Source organism: Salarias fasciatus, chromosome 20, assembly GCF_902148845.1.
Source record: "Salarias fasciatus chromosome 20, fSalaFa1.1, whole genome shotgun sequence".
NCBI classification, from domain to species: Eukaryota; Metazoa; Chordata; class Actinopteri; order Blenniiformes; family Blenniidae; genus Salarias; species Salarias fasciatus.
Genome location: NC_043764.1, coordinates 18,043,613 through 18,067,574, shown reverse-complemented (window position 1 = coordinate 18,067,574; position 23,962 = coordinate 18,043,613). Strand labels below are relative to the sequence as shown.

Sequence of the window (23,962 nt, the reverse complement as noted above, 5' to 3'; positions counted from 1 at the left end):
TACAGACCAACAAGTCTAATACATGCTTCACTCTTGAAGCAGTTTAACTGACCTCTGCCACTGACTGAACCACCGAAGGTTAGATGTCTTCCTTATCTTTGGCTCAGCGGCGGCTGCCCCTAAAAGAAAGAAGAGAAAAGCTCTGGATCAGATGGTCTGATGGGGAAAACGTGGAAGCAGAAGGAGAGCCGCTGTCTTCTCACTACTGCTTCTGGCTCCTTCTTCCTCCCTCTTCTGGCTTCTGGCTCCCCCTTCAGAGAAAACCAGCTAAGACCATTCAAGACAAGCAGCCAAGCAAGCAGATTGAACTGTGCTTCCAAGATGGATGAATTAGTCCGTTAATTTGTTAACCACTATGAGTTAATTACAGAGAAATCATTTCTTTGAAGTGACCAATAAAATTTCTATTTTTCTAACGTCATCTCACAAGTTTTCAATGGGATGAAGGTCCAGAGATTACCTGTCCTTGAACCTAGATGCTGCTCACTCTCGGGTGTGTTTGGGGTTGTTTTCTTGTTGTAACACTTAATTAAAGGGCGTTTCCTATTTGGCTTAAGGCCACATGACCTCTCCAAGTATTTTGATATATGCAAACTAATCCACCATGCCTCAGTGTCTTCAGGGTGTGATGAGGAGGAATTCAGTGTTTGGGGATTGTCTGATAAAACAATCTTACTTTCATCAGTGAGTTCTGTTATTTCAAAGATCATTGAATCATTTTAATCACTTCTTTATCCACTGCCTCCTTTGCAATCAGCCTTAAGTACACTGTTCTTCTGAACAGAATAGAACAGACTCATTTATTCCAGGTTTTCAGAGAGAAATTTATGAACAGTATGCTGGTTTGTTTGAGGGCCACCTCTCTAACTGAACTCAATTGTTATATTGACCACGCCCCTTTCAATTAACCATTCAGTGACACAGACTGAGGAGTGAATGTTGGTCTGCAGGTTATTTGCCATGTAGTCATACGATTTCTACCAAAACACTGATTAATCTGGTTAGTTATGGTGATTTTGATCATTTCAGTCACATCAATATATTTGTAATTCTTCTATTTAACATCCACATCTTAAACTTCAAGGTGAAGATCTCTTAACTCTGGATAGAGCAGCAGAGAAGATGTATGGATTTGACATGATATCCCCAAGAAGCTGCACTGGTTTGTTTGTTTTCAGAGAAAAGGCGAGACTTCTCCATAGAACAAGAAGGCTTTATTCCACAATATAAACCTGTAACATGTTCAGCTACCCCGAGTCCTTCCCAGCGTTTGTTCAGGAAGAGTCACGAGCCGCGGATCTGCGTCTCAGCAGGCGTCTTTTCCTTTTTCCCTTCGACCTTCGACCTGCAGCAGGCGCGCCTTCGCCACCGCGACCCGTTCATCTGCGTAGCTCTCTGTACATCACACACCACCATCGCTAAAACACAACTCAGCGGAGACCAAAGCCATTTAAAGTTCGATTCAGACAAAATTATTGCTCAGATAAATAAAACTATTCTACAAAAAAAAAAGTTGGGAATAATTATATTAAGATGCATGTACTAAACACTGGGTCTGAAAGAAAAGGAAAAACCTGCAATAGTGATTTTTTTTTTGTTTGTTTTTTAGGGAGGGAGGGGGGGCGTCGTAAGGGATGAAAACCTCAATTCTGTCCCGTCAACTCTGCTTAACATGCAAGGAGGCTGCAAAGAAGAAACTATCAACCTCTGAAGAACGCTCCTCACTGTGGGGGTCGTGGTGTAAGACTCCTTTGCGTTGATGTAATGGATTCCCATGCAGCACACTTCACATCCTGTGTTTTTTTTTTTCTTTTCCAATTTAGACAACCACAAACAATTCATAAGAAGAAAGAAATATATATAATATATATATATAATATATATATATATGTAAAAATACAAAAAAATAACTAAACATTATAGTTCTGGACAACAAGTCAAAGAGGAGATAGCACCGTTGTTACAAAAGGGTTGGACAGACGGGACAGATGGGGGGGGGGGAGGAGGGGTAACGGGGTCAGTGACACATCCAGACCGGGCGGCCGGTCCGACAGCGGAGCGAGGACACACGCACGCCGCCTTCATTTCTCCCCGTTATCGTCTTTCAGCGAGCACGCCGCGCAAACATAGTCCTCCTTCTCCGCCGTCTCCGCCGTCACGCCCACGCAGACCTGGTGGAACCACTGGTTGCAGCTGCCGTCACACTGGACCCAGTTGACCTACGCGTGCGCACACACACACACACACACACACACACACGCACACACGCACACACACGCACACACAGGGGATTAACGAGAGACCTGCAGTAAACAGTGCAAACAGCTGCTTGTTCACACGAGCAGCTGCACACAGTCTGCTCTCACCTGGTTTCACTCGCGCAAGAAAAACATTCCCGCTGTTTTTCTCAATTGACCAGCTAAATTTTTTTTACAAAACAAAAGCAATCCTCGCGCTACCGTCCTGTTTTTCTCAGCATGTAACACATCTGGAACATCAGCTCTTCAGGAAAGTGCACAGTAATATTGATCAACTGCCGGATATTTCAAGTTTTCTTCAATCAGAAATAAAAAGTAGAAGCACTCACTCATTGTACAATTTATTGACAGCCATAAAATCTAAATAGTTCAAGTCAAACTGGTCAACTTTAATTGGTTTAGTTAATCAACTCTCAAAAGGAACTAGAAGATTCATCTCACCTGGATCAGCAACAGTAAAATATAATAAAAAAATAAATGTTTTAGCAAAAATACTAAACTAGCTAATTTAGAAAAAGTGGAAACAAATTTCTTCTCCACATGTTGAATTTAATACCTCTGATGTCGACCTGCGGTAAGTCTGGAGGGAAAAGTATCTGCTGTGATGTGTTTACCAGGCTGAGTGTGTCGGCCTGCTGTGTGGATTTTCACAGCTCTGTCGCTGCCTGCTGTGCATCAGAACGACTGAGTGAAAGAAACTTGCGAGCAACAAGCTGAAAGCTGGAGAGATGAGGAGGAACCAGAGCTGCTGCTTCACCAGTCATTTAAAAGTGCTGAGGGTTCTCACCTCGTCTCCCTCGGGCAGCTGACACCGCTCCGCGGGACAGACGGCCATCTCCTCATCGGAGTCATCGGACTGGGAGAAGTCGGAGCGCGGGGAGGACGAGGTGGAGGCCGGCCGGCGATGCTGCTTCTTTTTGTTCATCTTCTGTCTTTTGTGAGAGTGCTTCTTGTCCTTCGCCCGGCAGTCTGCGTCGCTGCCTTCCCTCTCCATGTGCCGCTTCGCCTTCTTCTCCGAGCCGTTCACGGTTTCCCGCACGTCACTGGCGCCGTTCTGAAAAGGAGGAATCGACAACACTGAAAGTTAAAGTCTGTCAGGTATCAGGATTTATGCAAATATTAAGTTTGGTTGCAATAAACTCTGTGTGAGCTTTGTGTTTGCACCTGGTTTAGTGGCAGATTTGTTCCCTGAGAGTTCTGTGTGTGTGTGTCCGTGGCCTCGTCCGGCGGCGGCGACATGCATCTGTTGACGTGTTGGCTGCTGGCTCGGTCCAGTAGGACGTGGTAGAGACTCTGGACCTCCGGCAGAGACACCTGCAGCAGGAGCCCCTCCACCATCAGCTCCTCCAGCTCCTGACTCAAACCTGACACACACCAGCACAAACGTTAACAGTCCGGCGACGATCCACACAGCTGCTGACAGATGTGGCTGTGGACGTGAGGAGCGGCCACTGACCCTGCAGCGGGATGCATCGCTGCTCAGTGTAGAAGACGGTCTGAGCGTGGCTCGTCCGGCTCCACTCTGGAGTCAAACACGGAGCCTGTTTGGAAAACACCAAACCCTCAGTGTGATGTCTGGAACTTATCCCTCTTGTTGAAGTGTCCCGTAAACTGAGAGCGACCTGAGTGTTGTTCTGGACGTTTTCGACGCCCGATACAAAGCGGCTGAGCGTGGGGGGGGTCCCCGGCCTCTCCTCCAGCTCCGGCAGGTTACACGAGTGCGAAATCTGCTGTGCCCGCTGTTGCCAGTCGCCCGTCCGCTCCACCAGGTAGTGCAGGGCGTCGCCCTCCGGCAGGCGCACCCCGAGGCGCCGCAGGGACGTCACCAGGGAGACGGCTCTGCTCAGCGGGGGCTTTTCCGAGGGCTGGCACTGAGGGCAGAGCCACGGCTGCGTTTCGCAGGAGCCCGACGGGTCTCGGACGCACACGCTGTGAAAAGCATCCCTGCACAGTTCGCACTGCAGCATGGCGCCCATGGGCGCCTTCTGGCAGAAGCACACTCGCAGGTCCATGCAGTCCGCCGTGGGAAGCAGCTTCGACTCGTTGGCGGCCCTGAGATTAGAGAAAGCCTCCATCTCCCTCACCCGCAGCTCCTCCAGAGTCGCCATCTGGTGAATAAAACATAACGGAGTCATTTCCTGACAGAGGCAGTTTAAGCCGTCGTATCGCTGTGATTAGTCCTTTATGAAACTTTAATTCGTGCCGTTCCTGCTGCTCTACTTTCGCTGCCACTTTCCCACGCTGTCAAAACTCCCGTCATTCATAACTTCCACATCACTCGGCTGCCGTCGGTGAGACCATCTGCCCCTGTTCTCCCACTGCCGTCCTAATCTGTCCTCCTACCTGCTGAAGCTTCCCTCTTTCCCTACAGAGTAACTTCTGAAATGTGTTGTTTGCCTCATTAAATAATCATTTCTCTGAACGTACAGCGGAGATGGAATCCTTGGTCTCTGAAAGCGCCTTTTCCACGTCGCTGAGAGTGTTGAGCCGCTGTGTTTTCTTCTTGTTGCTTTTAGGCGACTGCTTTCCTTTCTTGGCCTTCCTCTTTGGAGAACCCACGTTTCCTACTTCACACCTTGGACACAGGACCTGAAATCAATACGGAAGCAGATGAGTGCTGGAGCAGCAGTCCTCACCCTCTACATGTCTTATTCCTCTTTATTAGATCATTCTGTGAATGAATGGAACAAACAGGAAATAGAATAAACTGTAAGCTGACAATCTTGCTGATCTGAAATTCTGCGCGTTTCACCTCCAGTAAGGTCAGTGTCGAGTCTTTCTGAAGAAAAGCCGCTGCTGCAGATTCTTTCCACTCCTCGACTTCGGCCATCAGAGACTTTAGCCGGTCCAGAGGCTCCAGGTGGACCTGAATGGATTGTCCTCGCAGCACCATGTCGGACAGACTGTCCCACATCAGGATGCAGCCGCTGGCCTGGAATTCAACAATCGATTCAGGATCACAGTTACACCCACTTCTACCCGTGTGGAGAATGACATCGAGTAAAGAAGAAAAGTTCCAACCTGCAGCTCTTCGGCCTCCTGGAGCCACTCTTGGGCTTTTCTGATGGTTTCTTTGAGGAGGAGACAGTTGGGGAGGTATGCGGGGATGCTCGACACCTTTTCAGCAGCAGCACTGAGAGTCTCGATGGAGTGTGGCGGTCTGGTGGGCGGCAACACACACACACACACACACACACACACACCACATCACATACTGCTAACTAAGCATCTACCAACTCTAAATAAAATGAGCTGTCATGTTATTTGTCCGGATGCTCTCCATATTTGTATTCCCACATTGTTTTTAAATGTTCCGTAAATAGCAATTATATATAGTGAACAGTTTTATATGACTTCCAAAATTAAAACTGAAAAGTAAGCTAGATGAGGAAAACTCTCAAAGCATGTGAAGATCTAAGTCTTGACTTGTGATTAGTTCATTTGTCGATGTCGAGAACTGATGTGCATTCCTGACAGCCATGCCATTAAAAGCCTTGAAGAAGCACTTATGACAGTTAAGCCTGGGCAGCACTGAGTACCAGTGGAATGAGGGCAGAACTAAACGTGATGCTCACTTTTTGTTGATCTTGTTGAATATTCTAGCAGCGGCATTTTGCACTAGCTGTAATTAAAGTGAAGCAAAATCAGGAGCATTGACGCATTGTCACGTTATTCAGTTACAATCAGCGCAAAAAACTTGCAGAGAGAGTTTACAGCTAAGAAGCACAGAAACATTTCGAGTCACGTGTTTCTGGATGGAAGCCCGTCGCACCGTGTTCAGGGTGAAGTGCTGCTTGTTTTTCCATCACGCGGCTCAGTCGTGAACATGGTTCTGAATCTGTCAGCTGCTCTCACCTGGCCTTGAGGAGGCTGCTGGCCTTCTCCTCCCAGTGCTCCGACATGGTGAGCTGCTCCTGAAGCCGAGCCATGGCCTTCTCCACAGATGCATGCGGCGCCAGACCGACGCCCTGGTCGATGAGCCTCCTCATGGTCTCCAGAGAGAGGGTGGAGGGCTGGGCGTTGGCCTGCTGCACGCCCTCCAGCCACCGGGCCTGCTCCAGCCTCTCTCTGAGGAGGGGCAGCTCCGGGAGGTCCACGTCGAAGTCGAAGCTGACGTCCAGCAGGCTCTGGATCTCAGTGACGCTGGGAACCTCGTCTGCCAGGACCTTCTCGCTGTGCTGCTGGAAGTCCTCGATGCGATTCAGGAGTTCCTGATGAGAGAGATCCAAACAGATTCGACTGCAATACTGGTAACTGTAAGAAGACATGCTGTGGTTTCATAACGCCCCTCCTGTCTTTAGCATCTCCCTGCAGCTTTAAAAATAACTTTCCAGCAATCGATGTGTTTGAGTCCATCATGAATGACTGTGTTCTCTCACTGGCTGCATATTATTCCTGATCAGCAGCTTGTCCTCGGCCTTGTAGTTTGCATCGTCAATGTTTGAGCCTTGGTCAGATTAAAGCTGATGGCTGCTCTCTCCTCTCCTCAGTGTGTGTGTGTGTCACTATTATTAGATCCTTCGCTCTGTGAGTCAGACTGGATGAAGGACAATAGTGTGACTGGCTGATTTGCACCTTTTACACTGATCCAATGTTTTGCTGCAAACCCTTACAAAATAATATCTGCCTACTGATTAGTGTTTGAGTATTTATTTTTTCGTTACTATAAACAAAGCACCTAAAAAGTCTAATTTACTGAACTTCAGCAGCAGCTGGAAGGAGTTAGAAGCTTTTATTTCCCCATGTGAAACCATTTAATTCTGTTCATGTGTTGAAAGGTTACGTTCGATAATGGTGTTTGGTGGAATAAGACCCATTTTCTTTTTTGTTAGTTCTTTCTTTCTATTAAAATAAATATTACTGTTTTTCCTTTACTTGGATCAGTTGGAGGAAGACGGCTCGGGTACAATTCCAACATGTGAGAAACTGTTGATTCTGTGAGTTCACTTGAAGTTCTGACAGACTAAAACGTGATGTAGGAATTTTGACAGCGCAGGGCGCAAGACCCTCTTTCTCCACTTACCTTCAGCAGCGGCGCCTGGGGGAGGCTGCAGGAGAGGTTATACAGCTGCCTCACGAATGACCTGAGCTCCTCCACGGTCAGCTGGCTCCGAGACCTGACGCTGTCACACCGATACCTGAAAGGACGGACGGCACCGTGTGAGGGAACCCGTGGGACGGAGGACCGACCGACGGACTGGTCCGGCCTGGGGTCGTACCTGGTCTGCCTCTTGCCGTTCAGCAGCTGCTGGGCCACGGAGGAGCACTTCTCTGCGTCCTGCGTGACCAGACGGAGCCGGCGCAGGAGGTCGTTGTCGGGGAACAACATGGACTCCGATTCGGACAGGAGAGCCCGAAAGACGGGGAGGCCTGAGGACAGAATCCTGGTTAATCCCAGAACCCAACACATTGGATTTTTAAATATTGGTTCTAACTGCTTGTAAGTGACCTGATGGATAAATATCAACAAAATAATGTTGCTGTCATTCATAAATGCACCATTTTTCCATGCAGGAGCTCCTTATTTTCAGTCAGTTTCATTATGCTAATAAAATGAACCTGAGCTGATTTCACGTGTTGTTCATAATGAGTCTAAAAATGAGTCTCCAGATCACAACAAAATCTTACTTTTGGGTGATTGTGCAAGAAGATATTAGTATGGAAACTATGTCAATTTCTTTTTTACAATTTTGAGTTTTTCCACTGCATATTATAAAAAAACAAGATTATTTTCCTCTACATTAGAAACAGAATTGGTCGGAGGATTACAGCGTGCCGAGTGGAGCACAGAGCCGACAGACAGCTGCAGGTGTCGGAGCTGTGGCACATGGCAAACTGCACAAACCACAACAGCTGCCGTGAATAACACTCCTTCTTGTTTTTAGACAACTGCTGGTGAAGACCTGCCGGGAGGGCAGTGACGTAGTGGATCAACAGTCTTTTATCAGCTGTTATTTATCATCTGAAACTAGACTCGCTGACACTGTTGTATTTCCTTCTTTTCTTGCTCCGTTCACCTTTCTTCTTCTCCAGTTTGGCTTCCAGAGTCATCGACACGCGGGAAGCCCACTCGTCGTAGACCTCGGCTCGCTGCTTCACGTCGTTCATCATGGGGTGCAGCTCGTCCAGTGTGTATCTGTAACTGCGGCCGCGAAACGAGGCACTCGATTTATGAGGCACACAAATCCAGTCCAGGAGGAGCATTTAGCAAATGTATGCGAACAGACATCCACAGACGGATCGCTGATTGTTCCAGCGGGGCTTACTTCAGTGTGTAGTTGGTGACGGGGCAGGAGCAGAGGTCGTTGATGTGGTGCAGACAGACCAGGACGCCCGGCGTGCAGGAGCAGGTGATGGCAGACAGGTAGCAGGTGGTCCTGCACTTGGCACACTGCCGCTCGTCATCCTGGAGGTGATCGTACTTCGCCTCTTTGCTGTGAATCACCCCCTGAGGGTGTGAGGCGAAGTGTGTGAGAAGCAACTCCCAAGTCGAGCGCATCATGTACTTAACATGTACTAACCGCATGTTTCAAAGACTGAACTGTAAACTGTGGAGAAAGGCTGCGATGACAGTTACTGTACCATTTTCTTCACTCTGTCCCTCAGCTCCTTCTCCTCCTTGATCATGGAGACCATGTCCTTGTGGACGGCAGAGGCCAGGACCACGTTGAGCGTGTCTGCCTTTGAGGCCATGTTGCACACCATCTCGTCGTGGGAGAACACGTTGTAGCGGTGCAGCATCCGGTAGTGGTCCACGCACTGCCTGCCCAGCGGCATCTGGAGGTTCACAGAGGGAACCACAAGGTTATATCACGACAGTCAGGAAGTCTCTAAAATCAGGATAATCTAGATCATCTGAATATGGGATGGAAAACGCTCTAAAATTTTCAGTAAGAGAGTTTCAGTGAGCAATTTGATGGGAAAAAATACTGATTTATCTGTTTATTAAGTCTCTCAAAATAACACACTCGTAGTTTGAAACTGTTTGCAGTCAAGCGATTACTGTATCGAACTGGTCTGAATACAAGTCGATCGCTCCTTCTGCTTCAGAGGACGACTTAGCCAAACTTCTCCGGTCTCCCTGCATTACGTACAGCTCGCCCTCGGTCTATTCTCTCCTCTTCCTGCCTTGCTGGCTCCCTCCAGCTATTGTTGATCTGCAGCTCCAGTTCTGCCTACTCCTCCCATGGTGTGTCATCCTCGCTGGCATTCAAAGCATTTGAGATGCAGCGGCTCAAAGCGCTTCAAAAGGCTTCTTGACACCAAGTCAGCTCGCCACCTCTTAGGTAAGATCATCAGGTCACACTTAATTGAGCGCCGCTGTTTCACTGCCTCAGTCAGCTGTTGACAGATCAGATACAACACGTTCCTCTTGTCTCTGAGGCTCGCGAGCTGCTGGATATCAGAGCATGTATGTGTTTTTTAGGCCTATTTCAAAAATAAATTCATGTATATATATTCAGACCAAGACAGGAGTTGGCAATGAGAAAACTGACTGACAATAATCACTATCTTTGATTTACCATTAGCTGATTTTTTTTTCTCTAATGTTGTGATTTCTTGTGTATTTTCTGTGTGAAATCTGAATCATCAGCAAATGAATCTGTTGGTTTAACAATCACAAGAAACACTCTTCACCATTTTCAGCATTCGCTGGAATAATCCTTTAAGCCTGATATCACTGTGTATAAAGCAAAACAAACCGTGACCCTGTTCTCTTGTGAGGTGTGCGCAGACCCACCCAGTCCACGGTGCAGAAGTTGACGGCCTCGGCAAAGTTAAAGCCCTGGTTGAATCCACTGTGATAAGCTCGAGGGAATGTGATGACGAACTCCCCGGCACACTGGTTGGTTCTGTAGATCTGAAACGGAGCCGAGGCAGAGTGAGTGCGGCTGATCCTTCATTGGTTATGTGCTGTTGACTGGATGCAGGCAGGGGAAGGGTTTATTTGGTCACAACGCGAAGGAAAGCGGCGGCGTCCGTACGTACCGGGACTCCGTGAGCCATCAGTGTGTTGGGGTTCATGATGGTGACCAGCTGGTGGAGCAGATCGGGCTGGGAGTCGAACAGCTCCGGGGCCAGTTTCCTCATCACCTCCTCCAGCTGTTCCGCAGCAAAACCAGGAGCGCCGTACCAGGTTTTGGGCTCCCCCCTTATTGAGGGAACAGAACACAACTTCACTGCCTCGCCGAATATGGGACGTGTGAGCTTGGGGGTCGGAAGGCGTTTTTCGGGCTGGCTGTGTTTACCAGTGCAGGTAGTTGATGGAGTAGCTCCAGTGGTCCTCGATGTGCCAGCAGAAAGAGGAGAAGCACATGCCGACATAAAGCCACGGCAGCGTCATCCCGCAGATGTCCGCCGTGACGTGAGTCAGCACAGACGGGTTCATCATGGCCAGGTTGTTGAGGTTCCAGCCACATTTGAGGTATTTCTGCAACAGCAGTGATGTATTTACATAAATAAAACCAGAGTCAATATGCGCCGCGCACAGCTCTGATCATTCAAAGATCATGTTGTGGAATGTGGTTCATTGTAAAAGAACCCACCTCATCTGCTGGAGAAACCTTAAACTTCCCATTGGGGATGGGGAATCCACTCCCAAACTCCTTGGAGGCGATATCTGCTCCATATTCAACGGTGACGTCCTCTTCGATGGCGCCGACCAGACGCCAGAACTCCTTCTCCACCAGCTCCGTGGGCACCATCTGCAATCAGGAGCGACACCGTCTTATTTAACACATCTGACAGCTTGGGACTGACAGAAAAGTACAAGGAAACCTTCTTCACTTACGTGAACCGGCATGTTGAAGTAATCGGATTTGAAGGCGTCTGCCATTTGTCCAAACGCACGGAGCGAATAGTCTCTGTATGCTTGTTCAAACCCGAACGCCTCGTGAGGTTTGCTGCATTCCTGTGGGAAAGGATTTAAGGAATGATTAAAAAACAACATCTTATGTATGTTTTGGTAAGTTTTAAAAATACTCCTACTGTCCCTTTTCTAAAAGTCACCATATTCTGTGTAGTTTTCTGTAGCGGACGTATAATCCTTCAAATATTTTTTTTCATCATTTATTAGTTTCCTTTTCAGGATATTGGTGTAATCACTCGTCCACGATTGAGGATTTAGGCCCCGACGTAAACAAACATCAGCAGCAGCACCTAAGAAGAGTGTTCACTTGTTGATCATCACCAAAAGCTCATATAAAAGTCTGCTTTTTGCATCTCAAAAATAATGCAAAGGTGATTTGAAAAGACTTTTAAATGAAGGATTTAAAGGTTACGTTTCAGATTAATTATTTTTCTAATATAGGTTGACACTGCGTTTTATGATAGTTTGATTTTTATTAGGAATTTATCTTATTATTTTAATTATATATTTCTCTTAAAATCTTTGATCTTTAACTTTTTGTCGTTTGAAGCCAATGTTTTCCTCTTTTGTCCTTATTTTAGTGTTTATCTGTTGAGAATGGACTGAACTGAGAGGCTGCAGGCAGAAGGAGAGACGCCGGCCGTGCTGCGGCGCATCGCGGTGCAGATCGTTCTCACCTGAGCCAGACACTTGGGGCACCTCCAGTCTCCTTTGGGGACGTTGTGCAGCGGAGGGATCAAACAGAAGGTGTGGTAGCTGTCGTCACAGCCGTCACACAGCAACAGCCGGTCTTCGTCGCCCCCGCTGCCACAGACCAGACACACGACCAGATCCACCTGGACGACAACAGGGACCCGAGGGACGGACGGAAACACTGTTTAATACAAACCTAAAGGTGTTATTACAAAAATACAGTCTGAATATATTATTTATGTAAATACGAAAAGGACAAAATCAGAAGTACTCTGTAAATACTTCTTACTGAATATAACTGGAGAAGAAAATTGTGTTTTTTGTGCTTATTTAGTGCAGCTGAAGTCAGACCAAAGGTGTGTTTGTGCTTACTGGACTCGGAGGAATCGGAGGGATGAACTTCTTGTACCGCGGTTTGAATTTTTCAGGTTCCGTTACTGGTTCCTTACTTTCAACGGGCTCTTGCTTCACCAGAATGGGAATCTCTTTTTCTGCAAGAAAAGAGCAGAAAGAGACTCACTGAAGAGAGCACTTCACATCTAACAACCCGTTTCGAACACCGCTGTAAAGCTTGCAGTATTTTTCACGGTAGCGGTGCCGGGCTGCTTTTGTTTCAGGAGCAACAAGCAGTTAAATTTGATCTTGAGTCAACAAGACCAATGAAATGACAGTGATGTGAAACGTGTACTCTATTCCAGTGTGTATTTTCGCTTTCTAAATTGGCAGTTTAAGTCAGGAACAGTGTTTCTCTTGCAAGTAATGCTGGTAAAATCCTCACAAAACATGTTTCCACATAAAGACGAACTGTTGATCAGCACTGCTGGAGGACGTGGAGTCTGACCTGGTTTTGGTTTGGCCACTAAAGAGCCCATTCTCCGCCGCAGGTTGGGTTTGCTCTCTTCGGGCTCACCTGGTTCGGTCTTTATGCAGACAGTCTACAGAAAAAAAAAAAAAAAAAAAAAACATCAATAAATGAAACCCTCAGAGTGCTAACAGTGAGCAGAAGATTCCAGATTCCAGAGCTTTTCCTTCAGTGTTTCTCTCTCTCACCTCGTACTTCATGCGCTTGGCTCGGCGAGCGCTGGGGCACCAGTCAGGCGTCGGTGCGGGCGACCTCTGAACCGGGTCCTGCAGCTTCTGCTCCTTGATGTCCGCGTCCTCCTCGAGCTTCTCCACCGGCAGGACTGGCTTCTGAACGCACTGAGGGAAACAGGGAGCCTGTTAAAACCTCGACTCCTCGGCTACGAAAAACCACAAGCGCCTAACCGGAAATACCAGAAGACTCAGGTGCTGCGATCGATAAGTCACCAGTGGAATGAAAGACAATGAAAATCAGCCTGTTATTGTTTTGATTTCAGTAGTAATAGAATAAATAAGACACTCAGTTTAACAGTCAGTGATATCCTCTTATTGAACAGCCGTAGCCTCTGAGGCCAGAAGTTTAAAGGTCAAAAGAAGGATGTGGTTAGTTTGGGAGGAACATGCCACAGAAAGAAAGAGGCTGAATGAGTATCACACTTTTAGACTCAGATAACTCTGTGACACTGTAAATGATGTGCTCCACTACACAGGATTTCACAAACCTGCAGAATTAAACACTTGAACGAGGCCGGAGCAAGTGAAGCACAGACTTTAATCCACAATCTGACAGCTTACAGAATGAAGTCTGAGTGACAGAACAGCAAGAGAACTTTGACATATAATTGTTTTAACTTGTATTTTCAAAAATTCCTCTGATATCTATTTACATTCCACATTTGACACGACAGTGAGATGCTTCAGTTTACATTTTTTTTGTGAGAAATATATGTGCAATTATTAGAATTTGCCTCAGTGTGTGCTGTTCCAGTTCCAAGACCGATTTCAGAACCTTTGATGTCTGCCTATCCATCACACACGTTCATTTATTAGACCTGACAAGATGAAACACGAAGGAAAGATTCAGCTAAATGTAACAAGGCAGAGAGGAAGACCCAGGTGAGATGAAGGTAATGAAGCTATTTTGAGGCACATTCTTTACCACAAACCACCGTCACGTCTTTCCTGTGAACTTACATGAAGCCTTTGAAGAAACTCTGCAACAACATCTTTCTAAAAACCTTTCAGTTGTACGTACAGCTCCTCCGTGGAAATGCACCAGCTCGTATTTTCTTTTGCAATCCCAAACAGAATACACAATGTTGGCCATACAGAGACTTTCAGGACTAATTTGTGTTCATATGTCAATCATGTCCTTCATTGTATTGGCTATAAGGTTATTATATTATATTGACGTCTGCTGCGGAGGAAATCTGGAACCCATCAGATTATCTGATGATACTATTTCATTACAGAAAAATATGTTCTTTTAGAAATGCCTCATTTGTGCAGGATTTAAGTTGAACTGCCCGATTTGAAGGCAAGTAAGTTTAACATCTTCCAAACATCGTGACTTTATACTTCTGCTCCACCTGCTACAAACTCAACTCTGGAAGGAAAGCTACGTTCTTATCTTTCAAGGATGCTCAGACCTGCAGGACAAACAGTCTCTTTATGTTTATTCTCTCAAAACAATTCCAAGAGATGAGTAGGCTGAAGTGAGGATGAGTGGAGAGTCGAGCCACAGTGACTGAGATGTGAGGTGAGCTACACTGGCCCTTTCACTGATCACTTTACACCAGGTAGTTTTGGTTTTATTCCTTAACATTATTCCTTCCCTATTTATCCAACATGAACATGTTTTTGCATCTATTGTAAATAAAGTTGCTAATTCATTGTTATGCTTGTAACTGTAGAAGTTATTGATACCAGAACGTCACCATTTGCTTTGCATGATAAGCAGACCAGCTTCCACCGTCTCTGAGCACAAAGACAGCTGAGCATCGAGGCCACGCTTGATGCAGATGCAGAGTTTTCACACTGCATTTCAGAGAGTACCTTGCAGTAGTGTGGCTAACCTCAGAACAGTTTCCATGTGCTTGACACAGAACAGAAGTGACAACTGTGTCCTTCTTTGAACTTAGATCATTAAAATATTCAGAAAGTATTTTTAAAAACATGTCAGCTAAAAAAAACTAAAATACAAAAAACCTTCACATGAGATCCAAACAAAAGATTGTGATCGTATTGGAGTGAAGATGACTTGATGGGTCACACTCTCCGTGTCAGGTTTGCCTGTGCGATCCCGAGAAGCTCAGATCTTTTATTCAACATGCAGTTTGTTAATTGAGCGGTGGAGAGGCCGCTGGACTGGGACTCAAACATACCTTTTCAAGTTCGGGTTCAGCCTCCAAACGCATCAGTTTGGAAGCTGGATCTGGTGCCTGAGGCAAGAGAGAGCTATTGTAATTCAAATATTTAGACTGACCTGTCCACAAGGTCACACAGAACCAATTCAGTGACCTTCAGTCGGCTCTCTTGCAACATCTTATTACATTGCATTATGGTGCAAATCCACTTTACTAAGACACCAGATAATAAATGTACATTTGCTATATTAGTCAGACAAGACAGAAAAAACTTAGAAATGACTGAAAAAAATTCAAGCTGACATTTAAAAACACACATGCAAATCCTCATGATGCTTTTGTTTGCCACATTTATAAATTTAGCTTTGATGATCACATTATTAAGACACACGCGGGTCGGGGCGGGATAAGCCGTCAGGCTGACGCACGAGGCCGACTCACCAGCAGGTTTGCGCCGCTCTGAAACAGATTGTAGGGATAGAGGATTCGCTCGTAATGCCCTCGCAGGTGGGAGCCCACAGCTTTGCCGGGAGCAAAGCCCATTTGGTGTGCGATCTTGGTCCATCGCCTGTCCCGGCAGACGATGTCGAATCCACCCTCATCTGCTACGTGCTGAAATGACACACAGTTCCATCACTGTATACACCAAAACACCAACTGACTCGAGATCGGATTTCAGTCTTTCGGTTAGCAGAAAGCTACTGATTCTACTGTTTATCGATGAGGTTTAGGGGGAGTGTGTGATGAAAACACTGGATATCTGGTATTCAACCAAAATGTCATCTCAATGTGTGGCGTGAGTGAGTTTTTGAAGTGACAGCTCCGCTTTACTTGGATTTGAAGTCCATCATTAACTGTTTTTGGCCTGGTCTGCTGGTGAAGTAGCTTTAATCTATGCAGGGGAGATTAGGATGGATTATTCGTCCAGTCCCATCGGTACGTTGCATCCTGGGAAAACGATGTTACTCTAAAATTTCTCAATAAATGTCCCAAAAACATCAGCAGCACCTCTCTGCTTCACAGTCGACAGTGCCAATGATAAACCCAGCAAAATTGAACATTATCATATTTGTAAAGGTATAATTATAGAAGGAGCTGTTAATGCGGGCGAGCTGGGGAAGTGTGCATAATAAATTGGGCAGTGAGTGTGAGGAAATAAAGCACAATGTAAACAGTGATCAACCTTGTTAAGCTTATACAGATCCAAAATCTTCCTCTCCACATGAGGGATCTTCAGGGCACATCCCTGCAAATCCCAAAACTTGGCAATCTGGTCCAAGAAGTTGAGCTTGACTCTGGTTTGTGCCTGAGAAAAAGACGTGAGCAACAAAAACAATCAGCTGCACAGAAATTAAATTCAACAAAATATACTTCAATGAAAAAGAGCTGAATGAACAGAACATATGAAGTTGTTGAATAAAATTAAACAAATAAACACCCAAGTTTATTTTAATGCAGGGTTGATTGAATTACAACTCAGGAGCCCAAATGAGCAATTTCTCATTTTTGGTTATGCAACCCTATTACAATGTTATTGACGCTTTTATTCCATGATTTGTATTATTAAATCAGCCTGCACGCATCTAGTGACTGATAATATGATTAAAAGCACAATACATGGTCTGAAAGCAGTGAAGCACAGGATAGTTTGATAGTAAAATTAGGACTGATCTAATCTGACAAACAAAACTCACCTCCAACTCATTGAGCCTCTGGATCCGGGGAACAAAGTGAAGTCTGTCAACATCACAGGCGAACGGAGGCTGCCAACCCTAAACAGACACAAAAAAAAACACACATAATAGCACATGAAGGTCATTGTGTCAAAGTCTGTCGCCTGACACAATGAAAACTTTTGAGGATTTCCAGGTGGCATCCGTTGCACCTTTGATGATCAAATTCAGTTTTTAACATCAGAATCGCTTCATTAAACTGAAGTTAGGGGAGCGAAGGAGGACGGCGGTCACAAGGCCGCACATGTAACACTCAAGTTTACCTTAAAAGCACAGCCTGCAAACACTGAAAGCACACAACGATCCTTCACAAGTCATCAGCATTCATGTCAAAAGCACCATCAGTAAACTACACCCCAACATCCAAACAAAAGGGGCCCTCCCCCAAGTTTCTTATTTTAAGTGAGTCTTCAACAACATCCCCCACTGGCACACAAAATGGCCAGATGGAAGAGTCTCACTCAGCAGCCCAGCTTACCACAAAGCCAACATGGAGGACAACACCCTGTAACAACACACACTCCTGCATGAACATGACTCCTTCCAGCAAACTCAACACCATCACATCATCATCATCATCATCAGGCCACGGATGAAGCATTAGGCCTCAAAAACTGGATTTAACACAACTTCAAGAGTCGATGCTGGCTTTTTATTAATAATGGTGGTGTTCAACAGTAATTACCTGTGTTTGTTTTGGGGTTTTTTTTGTTCCAGTTTAAAGGGGACATATTTACCACTGAAATATTTGATGATAATATTATTATTATGTATCTTTGGTGGTGGCATAATTATTGTGCTAAATGGTGAGAAAGTGATGGGGGACGTGCTGCTGGACCCGACGATTCTCCTCTGCTCCTCCGTGGGTCGGATCCAATGGATGTGTTGTTCATGGCAGCGTGTGGAGACGGAACGTGTGGATTGGGGGTTAAATAAGTGTTTTAGAAGTGCAGGACCACATCATTGTCATCAGCCTGCAGCTGAATGGCTTCCGCATCGCCTCCTCTCTGACAGGTTGGTTAGCCTGCTAGCATGCTAGCTCCGCGGCTCAATGACCGGAGCCGCCGCGGTGACCGGCGGCCCCGCGCCGCCTTTTTCGCTCCCCGACACGGCTACGCGACCGCCGGCGAGCCCCACCTCGGCGGGGGAAAGGCGCTTTTGACGTTTTAACAACGAGGCTGAGCGTGCGGCGGCGGCTAGCCGCGGCAGCACAAAGACTGTATGGGAGCCGTTGCGATCCGCCATGTTGAGCAGTCCCTTTAAATCCACGGAGCCTCAACCGTCTCGCAGCCTCGAACGGCCGAGCAGACGCAGCATCCGAGCCGCCGGCTCTGCACTCACCGGGGGCGGCCGCACTTTGCAGATCCCCGTCTTCTCCGCGATGGGACGGATTTTGTTGATGAAGGCAAACGGGTCTCGGAATTCCTCCCAGCTGGGCTCGAAGACCGGGCACTCCGGAGGAGGCTGGAACTCGTCCGGTCGAGGCAGGCTCATCGTGTCGGACGGACCCGGGGCTGGAGGCGCTGCTGACGGGACGGCTCGCGGCTCGGCTGGACGGGGCTCCGGGAGCGCGTGCTGATTCGTTTTTGTTTTTTTTTTTTAATCCGGTTCTGATCACCGTCAGAGTCGGCGGCGGTCGGTTGACATCAACACGAGAGGAGGCAGCTCACACACATACACGCACGTACACACTCACACACACTCACACTGATCCACACACACACATGAAGGGACTGTTCCAAGGCAGTGAGCACGTCCGCCCGAGAAAATAGATACCGCACGTTCCGTCTTCATTTGAGCCCCATCCATGAATAAAAGCAACTTCCTTTATTCACATGTTATAGAGCCTGTGTAACAGAGCCGCAGCAGGACCCACTGCTCCTAAACACATCCAGATAACTCTGATCATTACATAATGATCACAATAACAGCATATCACAGTGGGAGGAAATATCCACAGACCAGGGGGTTTCAACACATGTCAACAAAAACAGCCAAACACGCTGCCCAGCATCCTGCTAACAGTTCTCTGTTACACCTCACTGCACACCAAGAAGTCACTCTGTTTTACCATCATTTCAGATCTTTTCTTCAGTCTGCGTAAATACAAAATACAGTGAATTATTCAGGACACGAGGCTGCAAATAAGTTAGATATTGATTTGAAAATAACATCATAGAATACGAATGCTTCAATAATCCAAGGGGGGATTCTTGACACAGCATTAATGATATTTCCAAAAGTGTTTGCTGCCATGTTTACATAATCATGTATTGACCAAGTTTTAAAAAGTGAACATATCCCTTGTCAGTAGTGAGGATCTCAAACATAAAAATGTCCCAGAAGCATTTTTGGAGAGTATTTACATGAAAGATTTCAAGGGGAAGTTATTTGTACATGGATTTCAATAGCAAAATCACTGGATTTCAAGAGATCTTCTATTAACTTGTCTAATCATATAATAAACCAGCTGTTCAATTCCACACCATATGGATTGCTTTCTTCCAAATCTAAGTTTAAAGCAATGCTATACTCTCAAACAAATAAAATATAGAAACGTTTTGTTTTCTACTACTAACATAAATTACATCCATCCATCTTTTGTGCAGCTTGATGGAGATCAGCAGAGATTTAGGATCAGCAGAGACGATCCCAGCCAACTGGGTGAAGGCAGGAAACACCCTGGACAGGTCAACGATCCAACACAGGACAAACACAGAGAGACAATCACACACACAATCACAGACACTCAAATAAATGAAATCAACTGATACAATCAGAGAAACCATGCAAACTCCACACAGATAGGCCCAACCTCGACTCAAAACCAATGTTTCAGTCGCATTTTTAAATGATTAATTCTTCAGATGATGATTACAAACTCATTTTCTTATCAAAACTTTTCCACTACCTGTAATAGATTTTCATTGATCTATTTGTCAGGGGTTTTTTTTCTCAATTTTTTTCACATGAACTTCTCTGTACTCCTAACTGCTTAGTGTTTCCACAGATCCATCCCGCAGAGTGAAATAAAATGATTCATTTTGATATAAAAATACAAATAATTTGTGTTTTATTTAATTTGTATGTTTTAATGTTCTATTCTTTCTGTGGTCACAATATAATATGTAATATTTCGGGTTACAGCTCATGACTTTTTTTGTTTTCCCCAAAAATATTGCTGTGTTTTTGAAATAGCAATAGAAAAAAAGATGGAAGAAAACTAATAAAACTTTAGAAATACATCTTAGGCATACAGTCTGAGCTGCAAACCTAAATGTCTCTTCTTGTGTCACTTGTCAGAATATTTATTAGGACTAAAGAAACCAGAAAATAAGTCTAAAACACTTTGAATCATATTTAATTTATATAATGAAATATACTCTGGACAGAGCAAATAGAAAGAGACAGAAAACAACAGTCACTCTCATTACTGGATAATTTAAATACATTTATTAACCTAACAGCAATGTCTTTGGATCGAGGGAGAAAAATGGAAACCATGTAAACACCGAAAAGAATAATTCAAAATCAAGAAGTGAACTAGTATTGTGCTGCTAGCCAGTCGTTCAAACCACTGCTCCACTGTGCCGCCCTGAATAACCTCATACGTCTTCACTATATCCAAAAATTCTCTCAAAATTCAAGCTGTAGTTCAAAATGTCCCATTTTGTTTTCAATAAGATTGAACTAAATGATATTCACTTGATTTATCCTGAAAACATCATTTCTGCTAAACTGAGAAATGAATCAGGCGCAGTGCTCACCGTCTCAGGTCACCAGCTTATCACAGAGCAAACTCAGAGAGACAGACACCTAAACACATAATTCATAAACACAATTTCAGAGTCAGCGGTTCATTTCTAATACTTGTTTTTGGACTGTGACCAAAGACTGGAGAATCCCAAACGCACAGGGAGAACATGAAAACTGCAGCCTTTTAAATACAACCAAGATCAAATCTCTTTTTCTCTTCTTATATTATAATCTTGGTTTCCGTCCATGAAGATAAAGAAGAAATTTGATGTCTGACAGATGTTGGATTTTACTTTTTTTTTTTTTTTTGTTGTCAAATCTGTTTATTGGATTTTCACATAAAAAAGCAGCAATGACAGTCCTAAAACAATGCTATGTTACTGATGTAGGATTTTACTTTTTGATGAGATTTTGAAGAACAGGAATTGATTATTTGACAGTACAGAAAGGAAATTTATTAAGGAAATATGGATTTAGATTCCTTTTTTTTGCCTCATCTGCACTACATGCAAACTTACGATAATAAAGTTATTATTGCTTCATCACAACAGTGACATGTCTTGTCATGTTGACTGATGATGATAAACACATCATTGCTTAATCACAGCAGTCACATGTCTCATCATGTTGATATCTGTGTCTGTAGTAACACATAAACTAATCTGATGATAAATATGTCATAAACTTAAGGGTTCTTAAAATTTGTGAGGATGGGACCACCCACTGAGTCAAAAACATACTGTATCTCTCCCGTCTATCTCTCACACTTTGTCTCGTCCCAAGCAGTAATTCATGGTAGAGCGCTGTATTTTCTAATGTTTTCTACATTATATTATATTCTCTGACTTTAATAATTGTAAAATATCACTGTCATTGTGGCAGCTGGGGGCTTGTAATCAGAAATCTGGAAGGTTTTTATATGTAGTTTGCAACTGTTGCTTCTCTGGTGGTTGTGCACTCAAGCATATTTTATTGTTTTAATTTCTCTCCATTTTCCTAACAACAAAAGTTCAAATGATCAATAGTTTTGCCTCTGGTTGTCTGTTTTTTAATTAGTCTCTAAGATTAAAAGTAAAATATCCTGCTGGAAAAGGCCTTCCACTGAGCTTCCCTGCTGATGTGCCCCCTGAGCAGCATCCCATAGGACCGCAGGAACTATTTACCAGTTTTACTGAATACTATTATAACATGATCAAGTCACTTGTATGTATTTTTTTTAGGTTGGAATTGTAAACATCACAGTTCAACTTATTGTTTTAAATGTTTACTCTTGAGCTGTTTGGTTTGTAGTAGTCCACACACACTGATGACTGCAGGCGGACGACAGCCTTAACATCAAGTCAAACAGCCCCAGCTTTTATAACTGCTAGCTTTTATACCACAGACTTGTGGGGATTAGCATTTAATAGTAAATCATCTGAGTCCACTCTGGATCGATAGTTGTCAAGAAATGTGTAAGTTTGCTGCAGAAAACAGTCCCTGTCTTTGTACACCGCCGTCTGTTTACACTGCGGCGGAGGGATATGCAGCAGGTGAGCCTGCAGGGCCGCCGGGACTACTTGTTTAAATAGAGGCAGTGAGTGGTTTGATTGGCTGAATATCCTGAAACATCTGCTGCAGGAGGCCCTGTGACAGCTGCTCCCACACACACACACACACACACACACACACACACACACACACACACACACACACACACACACACACACACACACACACCTCTCAGCCTGTCTCACTGATGTGACTCAATGAAAGAGCTCTAAAAGTTCACTAACAAGAGAATAATCCCATCATTATGTCCTAAAGCTCCCCAGAAAACCCCACTTCTCCTCTGGGTTTGGACCGAGCAGCCTCCGACAGAGCCAAACTGACTCACACGTAAAAGTCCCCCTCCAGAAAAACTCCCACAGAAACACCATTACCAGACCAAAAAGAAATACGATTACATAAACAAACAACAGGCAATTCAAGTCGGACCCCAAAGTGGTCATAAAAATATGTAAAGCCCACCATAAAGAAGCACAATGGACGAAACTAGGAAAAATCTGCAGGCAGTCATGTAAAATGAGGAAAAAAGAGGTAAAGATACACAGACTGTGGCATAATTTGAGCAAATATGCTAAACTTGTTGCTCAAATGGGCAAGAAAATGACATAAAATCATTCAACTTAGACACAAAAGGAACAGTCCCAAACAAAATAGACATCATCATCATCATCATCATCATTGCTAAAGGTAGAGGAGAGCTGTAGCTATAATGAAAAGACACAACTCCAAAAGGGAGGAAAGTGTCCAAGGCCTTATCACTTTTTAAATGACTCCCAGTTCAGTGTTATTCATTGTTGTTTTCGCAGCTTCTGCCACTTAATGACCATTTGCTTGTGAATCACGTTGGATGCTCTCCAGTGTTGCCTGCATAAAAAAAAAAAAAACAATTTCAAATAATCAATTGACTGGATCAATGAAGCACATTCAACTCAGTCATTTATATATTAACCTGCACAGAACAACATGCCAGTTCGCCATACTCAGTTCAAACTGCTGTTATTTACCCAGAGATGCTCTGATTCTCCCAAAAAAGCAGCTGAGGGTCAAGGTTTCAGCAAGTTGCTGGAATAAATTGAACCTAAATACACATCTTAAGTTGAGATGTTTCATGTATTTCTACAAAAACAAACCGTTTCTTTGCTTTAACTGTTTTACATGGCATGTTTGTTCCATGGGAAAACCCAAAGGAACGAGTTAGTTTTTCTTAAGAAATGCTTCAAAGTTGAGAGGGCGCGTTCCAGACTTCTCATCATCTTTCAGTGGCTGACCCTCAGTATTCTCCCCCCGCCAGGTCAAGCCAGCGCTGCTAATGGTGCAGAGAGCGAACTGCGCTGCTCACTGTCAGATGACTCATAAAAGTAATTCCGCCTCATAACGTCAGCAGAATTGGAAAAGTGCCTTGAGTGCAGGACAGGTCATGAGACAAAGAGCCTATTTAATGGGACTCAACGAAGCTTTTTGACAAACATCCGATATACAGTAGATAAAGAGACAGAAAGAATGGATTTCTATTCTTTATTTGAGTGGCTAAGTAATAAACTGAGATATTCAGTGTGTCTCAAACAGTGTTTGAGGGTTGGAAGCAGACGCTGGCGGTCTCGACCTCGGTGGGCGAGTGGGTCACCAGAGGGAGACGGGAATGGTTAGTCTGGAAATCCAGACCAGTCAATCTGAATAATCAATCTGTAGGGGTGGAGCCTGTCTCTAACTCCATGTTGTAGACGACCTCAGTGTCCATCACGGAGAATTTCAATCAAAGCAGGCGGACATGGTCACGTTAGATTGTACCTGATGAAACGGTTCGTGTCATTTAGACGACTGTAAACCTGATCAGAGCAGAAAGAAAACCACTGCTCGTAACCAAAGAAACACGAGAAA

At 44.8% G+C, this 23,962-nt stretch overlaps 1 protein-coding gene across 2 annotated transcripts; it reads right to left on the bottom strand.

Moving 5' to 3' along the window:
* Positions 1–1,197: 1,197 nt before the first annotated feature.
* Positions 1,198–18,498, bottom strand: kdm5bb (lysine demethylase 5Bb). 2 transcript variants are annotated; one of them, XM_030118218.1, is made up of 28 exons: positions 18,122–18,274; positions 16,742–16,819; positions 16,231–16,353; positions 15,489–15,659; positions 15,066–15,122; positions 12,871–13,020; positions 12,662–12,755; positions 12,193–12,311; positions 11,805–11,963; positions 11,050–11,169; positions 10,805–10,963; positions 10,508–10,689; positions 10,248–10,410; positions 10,000–10,119; positions 8,841–9,035; positions 8,525–8,706; positions 8,276–8,400; positions 7,478–7,628; positions 7,282–7,396; positions 6,114–6,469; positions 5,280–5,418; positions 5,011–5,190; positions 4,686–4,847; positions 3,881–4,366; positions 3,715–3,799; positions 3,423–3,622; positions 3,046–3,312; positions 1,198–2,219 (listed from the first exon to the last, which is right to left on the bottom strand). In XM_030118218.1, the coding sequence occupies exons 1-28, from the start codon at positions 18,272–18,274 to the stop codon at positions 2,082–2,084; spliced, it is 4,629 nt and encodes a 1,542-aa protein (XP_029974078.1). In that variant the 3' UTR covers positions 1,198–2,081. The 2 variants fall into 2 exon arrangements, with proteins under 2 accessions (XP_029974078.1, XP_029974079.1); XM_030118219.1 differs by lacking the exon at positions 15,066–15,122 and having other exon boundaries at positions 2,082–2,219; positions 18,122–18,498.
* Positions 18,499–23,962: the final 5,464 nt, after the last annotated feature.